Genomic DNA, 13,006 nt, shown 5'->3' on the forward strand with positions numbered 1-13,006 from the left:
GGGGTGGGGGGCAGGAGGAGAGAGAGAATTCCAAGCAGGATCCACGCCCAGAGCAGAACCCAACAGGGACTTGATCTCACAACCTTGAGATCATGACCTGAACTGAAATCAAGAGTCTGTTGCTTAACCAACTGAGCCACCTAGGCACCCCCCTGCTTAACTTTTCAGTATCCATTACCATTCACACCAAGACTTGAATCATTTTCCAAAACCTATAAAGTTTTTTTTGTGTCTGACTAATCTAACTTTATATTATTTTTACCTAGACACACATATTTCTTCCCACAAATCTGGTATGTTCCTCACTTTCATCTCCACTACTCCCCTTCCTTCCCACTATCACTTCTGGAGTCAGCCAGAAGTTCTCACACTGGTTTCCCTTAGCAGTACCAACCAGCATGAACTACTATAGATGCAATAGTATACATTAAAACATTTTAGAAAATAATGAAATTCTTTAAGTTGGTGTTATTACTCACTATTTTTACCAAATGGCTTTTTGGGCTTATTTATGTCCAACACTTTTTGCTATATAAATCTCATTTCCTTTATTTCAGAGCTCCCCTGAATGTTTTCTAGAAATCATGAGAAGCCTTGGCTTTAAGCATAACTGGCAAAAGTATCTCATTAGATCTACCCCCTTAGAGAAAAATGATTCACTTTACAAAAGTGGAATCTGTCATGGTGGGTGCGCCAATAGATGCTATCATTCTCCGGTAGCCAGGCTTCACCTCTCAGTGCTCCCTTTAATGAAGTGGATTATGATCAACATGGTTAAACAGAAGCATAATACATTTGTTTTGAATACTGGCAAAAATACATTTCTAGCTGGAGTCTCAAATCTCGTGGCAGAAACCACCCAGTTCACTGACAGGTGACGTCATTCATGCCACATGGTATACAAATCCATATGCTATCAGTGCAAGAGATCTAAATTATTTTCTGAGAATCCGTATGGTTGCTTAACAAATGCTGTGATGCAGCAAAGATTTTAAACACAAAACGTCAAATATACTAATATGCGTTTGTTTCCCAATCTTGTATATTTCATGTTGTAACTGTTCATGATACCTCATTATTTTCAGGGCACTTTCCCTTTTTCCCTTAAAGAAATGCTCGACAAAAATAACCATGTTTATAACACGCTAAATTTTTATCATCTTTATTTTTATCAAAAGAGTATGAGACAGTCTATGGATAACCCTGCAGGAGTCAAAAGCCTGTGGCAGGTTTTAGAGAATCATCTGCTGCCTCCTGAGCTAGGAGGATTTGTAGGATGGAGCTCAGGAAGTTGCCATGGCTTGGGGGCAAAGCAGGCTTTTGCAGATAAACCTTAAGTCTCAGATTCTACCTTTTGGAGCCAGATATCATTTTGTGGATTAATTAATACTTGTGAGGGCTTTGAGGATGAAAGACATTGTAAGCATACAGTGTTTTCTTATTTTAAAACAAAGGATAGCCACTTCGGGGGAATAATTGTATTGATCAGGCTGTGCTTTCCTTAAATTGCAGAAAAAAAAATTCCAAAAGCTCTTCAGGCTTTCAAATTTTGACTTTAGTAAGGTAAAATTAGGTTTTCTGAAATAACATCCTCCTAGACCTTCAAGTTGGTAGTGTGTTAATAATAAGTTCTATAATTTAATAAGTCTAATAGAAACCATCTCCTGGTTATTGTTTCCCGTGCCCTTTCTTTCCTCCAACAGAAGTGTCTTTATTAATTCCTGTATTTGTTGAGGACTTCCCTGTGCTCGGTGCTATGCTACGTTTGGGGTATGCAGTGATATGCTAAATAGTCATGTCCTTTTCTTAAGGAGGTTTCATTCCCCCTTCAATCTAGGTATGGAGAGAAGTATTAAACAAGTAAAGGAAAGCATCATTCTTTAAATGCAAATTACAAAACATGGCAGCAGAAAAATAAGTTTCTATGAAAGAGGGGCTAACCCACCCTGGATTAAGGAGTCCTAAAAGCACTCTTTGAAAAGGGCATTTAAATTGAGATTGCAGGATACACAGAGTTTGTCAAACAATGAACTTGAAGAAGAGGTTGTGAATAGGACAAGTGCAAAGGTCTGGAGGTCAGAACAAAGTTAATCCATTTTAAAAAGCTACAAGACTGCCAGAGGTGCCCGGGTGGCTCAGTCAGTTGAGTGTCTGCTTTCATCTCAGCTCATGATCCCAGGGTCCTGCGATCCAGTCCCGCATTGGGCTCTTTGCTCAGCAAGGAGCCTGCTTCTCCCTCTCACTCACCCTCTGTGCTCTCTTCCTCTCAAATAAATAAATAAAATCTTTAAAAAAAATGAAAAACTAAAAAACTTTGAGACTGCCATACTGGCTTGAATGTAGTGAACGAGGGAAATGGGTTAAGGGGTGCAGGGAGAGGGAGGCAGTGCTCAGATGATGAAGGGTCTTGAGGTGATGGTAAGGGGACTAGAAGCCGTTAAAAGACAGAAACAGGTTACAATTACATCTCCCATCCACATATGAATTTCATTTAACTCTAGAGTAGAGAAAAAGAACACACACACACACCACCAACAACAAAGGCTATTAACATTGAGCAATGCTTTCTTCCTTACTGCCTAGACCAAAATTAGGTTAAAACAAAACAATTGAATTACGCTAATAAATTGCCCAGACAGGAACCGGGAAGGCCATTCCTTTCTGAATTCCAATGACAGTCAAAGAAAGAGCAACATATTTAAATCAAGGACAAAAAGAAATATAATTTAGGGAAGAAGAAAGAAATTGAGGATGAGGAAGGAGAGGTGGGATACAAGAAAAGCCTCCAGAAGACTGAAGAAAACTCTGGAGACACAGAGACGTCCCCTCATCAGCGAGTTTCCCAAGCAGAACCTGGACTTGTTTGGTGGAAGCCAAATGAAACAACTGGTTACAAGATGAAAAGCTTAGGAAAAAAGCCACGGGAGTGCTTAAAGCTCCAATAGCAGCTTTTTCAAGATGATATTTTGATGAGTTAGGGGTAAATAAATCAGAGACATGAGGGTAAAATTTCCCTTGAAATACACAGGGGTTTAAAATGATGGGGAAAAGCACTTGGCAACACATAACATGTGCTTTGCCAAACCCAGCATTTGAAAAACGGTTCGAGACGTTCAGCAGAACCCCAAAGCCCAACATGTTCTCTCATCCTCTGAGAAAGTGAGAGGGGCAGAATGTCCGTGAAAGCATTGCACAACATATATACTAATGGGGGTAAATAAGTTGCAATGGGCAAACCGTGCCTAACTCTGAGACCTGAAATCAAGACCAGCCTCTCTAAGAAGGCTTAGTTGCTCTTCCCAGACACGGCTCATGTGTGACAGAGAATCATTTTTCTTCTGCTCTCCTTTTCATGTAATCACTGTATCCAACTTGAATTTTGGTTTACCACTCTTGAAAAGTATATACACAGTAAACTATGTATTTATGTTAGGCCAAAACACCCTATTTCATTCTTGAGATATGTAAAGTAGTTCTAAAATTAAGCATCTAATTTTTTTTTTTAAATTAGGGCTTTATATGATGTACAGATAAGCTGGATTTTTAAGGTGATTTTTCCCCCTCCGCTTTTGTTTCCATTCTTAATGGATTGTGTCCACTGCAAGTCCATAAACATGGTCAGCCAATCTGATATTGCAATAAACCTACAGCCAGTATAGAAATCACTGGAGACTGAGAAGAAAAATGTAGGCAACGAGTCCCACAAAAGAGAGTGATCCAACCTGAAGACAATGTCACAAGAAGGAAAGCCAATGGAGATATATAGAATGAATATATATAGCACGGTGATTATAGTTAATAATATTGCAGTGTATCTTGGAAGTTTGCTAAGAGAGTAGATCTCAGGTGCTCTCCCCACAAGAAATATTTGACAAGGTAACTATGTGAGGAAATCATATGCTAATTAACTTGACTGTAGTAATAATCATTTCACTATGCATATCAAAACATCATGTTGTACACTTTAAATAAATACCACTTAAAAAAATAAAGTATTAATTAAAAAATAAAACCAATAGAAGAAATATCTATTTCTGTGGATAGTGGAAAGTAAAGAAGGGATTGAAGAAGAAAGAGAAGCAGCATCTGGGGGTAAAATGATATAACCAGATGTGTGCTTTTTAGTAGAAATCATCCAAACAAACAAGATTGTCAACAAAGTACTGTGATCTATAAAAAGTTCAGAAAAAAATATAGCAGGTATCTTACTATTAAATACGAAAATAGTTAAATGCTACATCTGTTTGAAAATGATAGTGGCCCAGGGTTGTGGTTATAAAGAGATGATGCAGAGTTCTCATAGAGGAAGGTCAGTCAGTCATACAGAAAGATTCACAGGGAAGCACTACTTTAGAAAGCTCACTCCAGCTCAGGGATGGGGCCTCCCTCAGCTTTGTGGATCCAGAAAGATTTCATTTCTCAATGATCAGGATCCCTTGGAACTACCTCAGAGTAATGAAATTTGTAAGAAGCTGATATACAAACAATAACTCTGATTTATAAATTTATAATGGGAGATATACTAATACTGACTACTTAAGTCACCCATGTTATACATCGAAGGACCTCAGGAGCTGAATTAGGAGTCAGAGGGTTGCCAACGAACACAGAATCAGAACAATGAGCAGAGAACAATAACTTAAATACATCAACAGAGCAAATATTGTCAAGCATAAGGGCTGTGTGATTCTGGTGTTATAGATCAATCCCTTCTCAAAAAAAAAAAAAAAAGGTCAATCCCTTCTCATCAAAATCTGGGGAAAATCTTGGATTCAGTTTATTTCTATTCATAAAGATGCATTTTAACAGAATTCTTGTGGTGGACTGGTGTAAATGAAAGCCTGTTCTTTTCGATTCGACTTCTTTTATCTGAGAACAACATGAAGTTGTTCACATAATAAATTCACATAATAAATTGTGGTGTCTGTACTTACGGTGACAGGCTGGTCTTTCTTCTACGATTGTTACCATTAATCAAAGGTTGTCTTCTGTCTATAGCCTCCTACTTAGGTTGATAAACAGGTGCTATCTGGGTCTCCCACTGCCATTCATTCTTCTCATCCATATCTTAGCACAGTTGTGTCTGCTAAGTACTTCTTCAGTGCTAGCAGACTGGCTGGCATCCAATCTGGACAAATTGCTGATCTTTCCTGCCACTTAACATTAAATAGGGCTTCTAAGGGACATTGAACAAATAGCTCAAGAAGCCAGATTCAGCATCTAAAGATTGGTTGACATTTCTTAAGTATACAAAGTTCAGGGAATGCCTGTACTTTAAAGAACTTTGAGTTGGCCTGGAACTTGGCATATAGTATCCTAAACTTAGGCATAAATCTATACATAATTTTGTAAATTACTAGAGATAAGACTATCTAAGCCCCAGATGACCAGCATACTCAACTGTAATTTAAAGATTATCATCTCTTCATACCATGCAATTAACATAGAGTAGGAATAATTTGAATAATTAATATGGAACCATATATAAATCTACAAACAAAATACATAACAATCTTCTGCTTGTTTTAATACTTCTTTCAGCTCCTACGAGCCTTCCAGAATAACTTATTTCTAGTGCCTGAAACATGGTGCGTTATTTCGAAACATCATGACAAGAAATAATAAAGTAATTAAATCTACCTCATGGAACTGTTGCTTGCCAGCAGGAGACTTAAAAATGCACTGCTTCAGTGTAGGAAGACTGGTTAGAATTTTCTATTCCAGGGCAGAAGCTAGTCTGAGTTGCTGAGATGACTAGAGGGGAGTATGGCATCCAGTCCTCAAAAGAGAGGAACACGAGTATTTTGAATGTAAGCTCACAAGCCTATAAGCTCCAATAAGATTAAGAGGGTCCTAATCTTTGCAGCCCCATTGTGAGCAGAGCAGCTGGTATTTAAGGGAAAGGGGATGTTACTAATTGAAAATATGTTGAAAGAGTGAATGAGTGTACATGAAGTATAGAAGAGGCAATTGAGAGAAATGAACATCTGATCCCAGAAATGGGAACACATGCAGAATGATTGTACATGTGTATAAGTACATGTCAGTACATGTAGGTATGTAAACACCTGTATGGTAGTAGTTAGTATAGAAAGAGTACATAATAGGAGGATTATTAGCTACTTCTAGTGACCTGAAAAGCAGCTTGGAATTTGGAAGGTGATATAGGAGAAGAAAACTAACTTGCTATTCATCTCTTCCATTTTCTGGGGCCTTCCTGTGTCCATGGCTGGAAACTCTATTGGACTGACCCAAGACCATGGGAAATGGCTCAGCCAATTTGATGACAATGATGTCACACTGATAGAAACTTAACCTGAGGAATCCAGCCCCTGGCCTCAATCTCAATATCCTGAAAAGGCCCAGGAGTGTCTGGAGAAACATTTCTTATATATTCAAGGAGAGAAAATTTTGAAGTATGTATCTCAAGCCTGTTTGTGTTGATTTCTCCCCGAAAGAGTATTAATTTTTTCCTTTTGAATTTCTCTTCCCTTTTTAAAGAAGTGTCCATCAATAATACATTCTGGGCACTACATATCCACCCAGTGGTCTTTTAGTGAATTTTTTGGGGAGTGGGGGGAAGGCAATATTCTTAATTAAGAATGTATGCATTGATTTTTATGATGGGTTGAGAAGCTTTGTAGCTTTTTGATAGATAAATTCAGACTTTTGGTAACTATTTTATTGTCATCAAGAGAAAGCTTTAATAAAACAATGAATTCTGTCTACGGTTACACAACAGAATTTCTCAATATACATTACTTAGAAGGGACCATCTCTGTGATGCTAATTGCTACTGAAAACATCTTTCTTTCAAACATTTGTAGAAACCAGTAATGCCCAGAAGTAAACACTGAACTTATATGGGTTTCAGGGGTTAGACAAACAAAATTTTCTGGCACTGAGAAAAAAAGGACAATATATATAGAATGAAAGGTGGGAAAAACAAATAGATGCATCCAAGTACAAAAAATGCACCATTGAACATCATGATTCTAAAAATTACCCAAGAAACCTCTGTAGACTTTTAGACTGTAGAGAACATGCTGAAGTGGAAGAAATTTTCTAGAAATGTAGATATGTGAAAAAACTTTGCTATGAATCATTATTAGTATCTTCATCATTATTTACTAAAAATGTGTTCATCAAATAGATTTTAAAAGGCAAATACTGTGCTATGTATTAGGAATATAATAATGAACAAGCCAGAAAAGATCTCACCTACATCAGAGTGAGTCTTGTAAATAGCTAATTCATTAACTGGTGAAATCTTAGTGGTTTGGGACAACTCATTTACCCCAAATATCTCTTCCTTTCACCTGTCATATGCAGATTGATTTTTTGGCTTTTTCAGTTTTCTATAAAGATTTTTAAACACATTAAAATAGTCACTCATGAATCCCCTAATTTGTTTAAACAATATTTATAATTATGATTATTGGTGTCAGCAAGTACTGTAGGTGCTGGGACTCTGGGTGTGAAAGGTAGAATCACAGCACAGGTGCAGGTACAACCACATGCAGTAGTCCCCCCCCCCCATCCACGACTTGGCTTTCCATGGTTTCATGGTCCATCCAGTCCGGAAGTAGATGATCCTCCTTCCAACATCTCATCGGAAGGTCAATAGTAGCCTAATGCTATGCCACAATGTCTACACCATTCATCTCACTTCATCTCCTCATGTAGGCATTTTATCATCTCGCATCATCACAAGAAGAAGGGTCAGTATAGTACAATAGGATATTTTGAAAGATAGAGACCAAATTCACCTAACTTTTATTATAATATATTGTTATAATAATTATTTCATTTTATTATTAGCTATTGTTATTAATCTCTTACTGTGTCTAATTTATAAATTAAATTTTATCTCAGGTATGTATGTATAGGAAAGAACATGGCATATATATGATTTGGTACTACAGACGGTTTGGGGCATCCACTGGGGGTTTTGAGGTCTCGGTATCTTCTTCAGATAAGGGGGCACTACTGTAAATGGACAATTACAATATGACCAAATAAGTGCTATGCTAGTGGTAATGGCAGAATAAAAATGGGGATTTGGGATAGGGGCACCTAAAGGGGATTGCAGAGGAATCTTGGAAGGACCCTCTAACAATAGACAGACAAATTTCATTTTAAAGTAGATTTAATGTATTTAGGAGTTTATGGGTTGGAGACATGGTGGGGTGGAGTATTACCATCAGGGGAAAGCATATAGTGTGCCATTGAGGGACTGTGGTCCTTGGCCTTAGGCATATGACTTCTAAAAACTTTTAGCATTTACGCAGGGAAGAAGGTTGAAGGGCAATTCATCCATAGTGAAAAGATGGAACACAGGGTAAGGACTTGAGATAAGGGTATGTGGGAAAGACAGGGAAAGTGGCAATAGGGTGCTCAGAAATCAAAACGCCTATTAAAGCCTTTGCTGGGAGTCAACTCATCACAATTTGCATTGTACACTTATTTACCCTAGAACTCCACCTAAACCTCTGTAAAGTTATCATAAATTATTGAATCTCCTTTAAGAAACTTGCCGTTGTATTAGCAATGAGAGCCAATAAATACAAATAGAAAGGAAGCAAATCCACATTATGGAAGAAGATAACAGTGTTTCTTGGTGACTGAACAAAATGCATGAAATGTCACTCTTTTAAATGCCTTCCATGGTTCAACTGGTTCAGATACTTGGTTCCACCGAATTCTTTCCACTTCCTGGCCTCAGCAGATACATGCGGTGGTGAGGATTGGAAGTGAAAAGGAAGAAGTTTTCTAAGGATGATCAGTAAAATTAAGGAAGGCATTAAATTTGTTTTTGTTTTGCCATTTTTAATCAGTTTTGTAAGCAAGTGACTTCAATGCCCAGAAGGAAAAGTGAGTAAAGGTGTATCACCGTCTCACGAATCATTCACATTACTCTTTGTAATCTTTCTTTTGGAATTTACCGGCTTGTAATGACTATGATCTTGCAGGCACTTCCCATAAGCTATATATGCATTATTAATGAAGTTCTATGACTGGAAACTTCCGTCACTGCAATGACTGTTGGAAAGCATAGGTTCATTCAAAATAATAATGCATAGGGGTTTGTCACAGCTTTAATATATGCATTCTTTTTGCAGATGGTTGAAAAAGAAGGTTATCTTCAGAAAGCTAAAATTGCAGATGGTGGAAAGAAACTAAGGTAATAAAAGTTCCTGAATTCACTTTTAGATAACTATGATAGTTCTCCATCTCCTCGACTTGTGTCACTGGTGCTGTTTAGAAAGGAAGGCCCTATGGCATAAGACTAGAATATTTCCCTCTGCTATCACTATGATCCACATTATTTTTAATATAATTACAGTTTTCCAATAAAGCACTACATTCTATATTGTTGCACATAATATTAAATGAAGTGCTTCTTGTCCCCCTGGAACTTGAAATCTTAAAAAAAAACATGCAAATAAATAAAATAATGGGTCTTGATTTTTGAGATTAACAGATTAAGTGATGAGTGCTCTCATTTTTCAGTATATAAAGATCTCCCTACAATACGTTAAGAACATAATTTTTGAAGATTGGGGGGTTTGAAATACATTTGCTGCTCAGATAAAAATAATTTGAGAAAAACAAAAGGAAAATAAAATCATCCGTCAGATAGAAGGTTGAATATTGTCACATTTGGAGTTGAAATGAACACAGAGTCGGTAAGAGAAATTAGAAAAGAAAATAAAAATTCCCCATGCAACAGCACCAAGAAAAAACCTCAAAAGAAAAAATGAGGTTGATAGAAATGTAGAGAAAGATGCTAGACATTCTCTATGATTTGGGATATTTAGAAATAATCATTTCCATTTTAGAATGTTTCCTATTTCTCATATACATACTATTATGTACTTAGCTTTGTGCTAGGTGATATGCAAGCTACAAAGATATGTATAAGGTACTCAAATTGGGAGACAAGGCATTTACTTATGACTGTATTATTAACAGTTAAAATCATAAAGGATGAATGTACTAATTAGCGATACAATGGGACACTTGTTAATTGTATAATGCAATTCATTACTGGAATGGCACTCTTGCCAACAGTAGACCATAAAGTATGCTTTTGTTTGCTGCCTGTAATGGAGTATGTATATATTTATTTAAAAGAAGTAAAACTGGAGACAACAACATCCATAATTCTGCTGCTTAAAAGAGCTATTTTAATTTAGAACGAACTCTATTTTTGGCTTATATTGTGTTTTATTCTGGGATAGTAAACAGGGCCTTGAACCCCCTTCTACACTGTTTCTGTGTAGTAACCTTGCAGCCACACTCCCTTGAAGGGTCTAGGAGAGACATGAATAGGACGGAAGGTCAAATGCAAAGCTGCTTTAAGAGACTGGACTGGTCCCCACCTCAGTGGATAATCTGACTTAAGGAGTTGGGCTCTGAAAGAGCAACAGGGTGTTTTGACTTTGGCTAACTCAGCCTAGTGTCCTCCTTTTCCTTGGACCTCATTCCCAATTACACCAGCTCTAGGGAGTAGTGCTGACGGTGTAGAAATGACTCTTCCCAAGATGAATAAGTCAAGACCCTCTCTTACCTTACCAGTTACGTGCTGACAAAGTGTAAAGAGGGACAGAAAAAGACCCAAGGACCTGTCTGAGTTACCACTTCAGCTCTCACTGGGGCTTGGTAGGGGAGAGAAGGTGAGAGCTGAAAGGAAAGCCTCATGCATGAAAGAGGAGGAGATACTGAAAGGAATCCCAGAAAATAAAGATGATGCCCCGGTTTTGCCTGTAAACCATCCTTATAAAATTTTTTCCTGGAGGGTGATGTCAAGGAAAAAAAAAAAAAAAGAACAGAACAAGGCCCTTTCCCCAACTCACTCACATGAATACATTTTCAGGCAGTTTCAATCAGTGTGTATACCATTTTGTATTTGTTTCATTTGTTGTTACTTTAATCAGTTTGCAAATCATTTTTGTGCTCTAGTTTAAATTCATATAAACATTAGTTTGTACTCTGTTTTATTGTTATTTCAATCAGTTTGCCTACAATTATGCATTCTTTCAGCTTTTTTTCATTTAAAGCTATATACATTTTAGTTTCCTTTTTTTTTTAACATCAGGTGCACAGAATTGAGTTGATTTTACTGTTCAGTGTTGGCTTTGTATTATCATCATTCTGGTTTTATTTTATCCTCAGTCTCCAATTCTCATGTCAATCCCCTGTAGAATGTACGTTCATCAAATCCACTCTCCCTATTCTCATGTGGTTATATGTGTGGCATTCTAGTAAATAGTGTGTAGTTGTGAGTATGTGAATGTGTCCTAAATTGCATAAGCCTTTTGTGTTATATACTTCCTTCTGTTTCTTATTACTTTTATTCAGTGTTAGTGTTTGGACATGGATCTGTATCTATATATTTAAAATGAATTCACTTCTTCCAACTGCTGCCCATTTTGCCACTGTGTACATACACCAGATTTTACTTAATCTCTCATCAGTGGACCCCTAAAGTGTCCCTAACTCCTTCCATCCCCCCAAAGAACCCTGCAATAAGCCACATATATATCTCTCCTTACGCACCCGTTAGGTATTGTCTTTGGGGCATATACCCAGGAGTGAAGGATTGCTTGGTGATAAGATACACATATTTATAAATCCATTGAGTGCTTCTGTCAGACTTCCTCCTGAATGAGTACCCGAGTTCACACTCCTGCAAAGCAGAAGGGAGCTCGTCCTGCCGTCATCACATCACGCAGTATTATATAACTCTCAATTTTACAAGTTGATAGTGAGAGAATGTTACTACAACGTTGCCTTTATCTTTATTTCCTCTCATTGGCATTTCAGTTGAGCATTGCCTCATCCGTTTAGAGTTAGTCAAGTTCTGCGTTTGGAGAATTGCCTAGGTATCAACTTCAACTATTTTCTGTTGATCTCCTCACTTTATTTTTGAAAGAACTCCTAATATCATTGAGGTAGTGATACTTTGTCAACTTCGGACTTTTTCAATATCTCCTCCAAGTCAATGACCAAAAATCTCTAACTTTGATCCACATTGTTCTGTAATTTTACTCTTTATTGCTTTGTTCTTTTTTTTAATAAACACTTTACGAATTGAACACTGTAGATGTAGTCACTTGTTTCATAACATATAATATCCCACCGGGTGGATGTAATGCCGTAATATACCAAACCATTCCCACACTCCTCTTTTGTTTGAATTTTAAGATGATTCCAGTCTTATACTAAAATAAGTATAATTGCAGCAAAACTCCTGTTCTTTGTCAATGTTTCTTTTATTTTTTAAGATAAATGCGAAGCCCGGAATACCTGATTAAATCACATAACCATTTTTTAATGTTACGTATTGCCATAATGCTTGTCCAAAGAGTCGGTGTGTTTTTGTAGCTAGCAACAAAGTGGTCAGTTTAATCATAACCTTAAAAAATTGTATAGTTTTTATCCCGTTGAAAATTTAGTAACTATTAAATAGTATACCATGATTGCTATAGTTTGTATTTCTAATATAAATGTCTTTTGATTGCCTTTTGCCCACTCATCAAGGTACTTTATATCTGTTATACATTTTAATGTGTTAATAAACAGCATTACTAGATGCTTACTCTGTCAAGTACTTAGCAAAATGCTTCACCAGTAATACTGAAATGATACTCTAAGATAAGCTCTATTATTATTTTACTTTCAAATTTACAAATGAAGAAAATTGATCACTGGTATTAACCTCTCCTTTCTCCCAAACCTTACCATATGTATAGTTAGTACCAGATTTTAGCCCCGTCTTCTGTTTAAAGTAGGTTAGGTTTTTCTCTCTTGTTAGAAGCCTCTTAGGGCCAGGAAGCAAAAACTGTCTTGTTATTTCATACCATTAACAGTACTAAGGGCTTCAATTATCACTTAGCAAACATTATTTTATTACTCTCTATAAAGTTTTCTGTTAAAAACTCCATGAAATCTTATCCCCGTCATGCATTGTGTTTTTATTTTCCTTCCTTCTTCTCCTTTT

At 36.8% G+C, this 13,006-nt stretch overlaps 1 protein-coding gene across 1 annotated transcript in view; it reads left to right on the top strand.

Annotated features, from left to right (window-relative positions):
• The window catches only part of ARHGAP15 (Rho GTPase activating protein 15), a 597,544-nt gene that overhangs the window by 80,536 nt on the left and 504,002 nt on the right, over nucleotides 1-13,006 (top strand). The window contains exon 4 of the mRNA XM_045782563.2: nucleotides 9,123-9,184. Coding sequence (XP_045638519.1) covers nucleotides 9,123-9,184 — 62 coding nt within the window. The remainder of the gene's footprint in view (nucleotides 1-9,122; nucleotides 9,185-13,006) is intronic.

The sequence above is a fragment of the Ursus americanus genome, chromosome 1 (genome assembly GCF_024610735.1).
Source record: "Ursus americanus isolate L20-20 chromosome 1, mUrsAme1.1.p, whole genome shotgun sequence".
Classification (NCBI taxonomy): Eukaryota; Metazoa; Chordata; class Mammalia; order Carnivora; family Ursidae; genus Ursus; species Ursus americanus.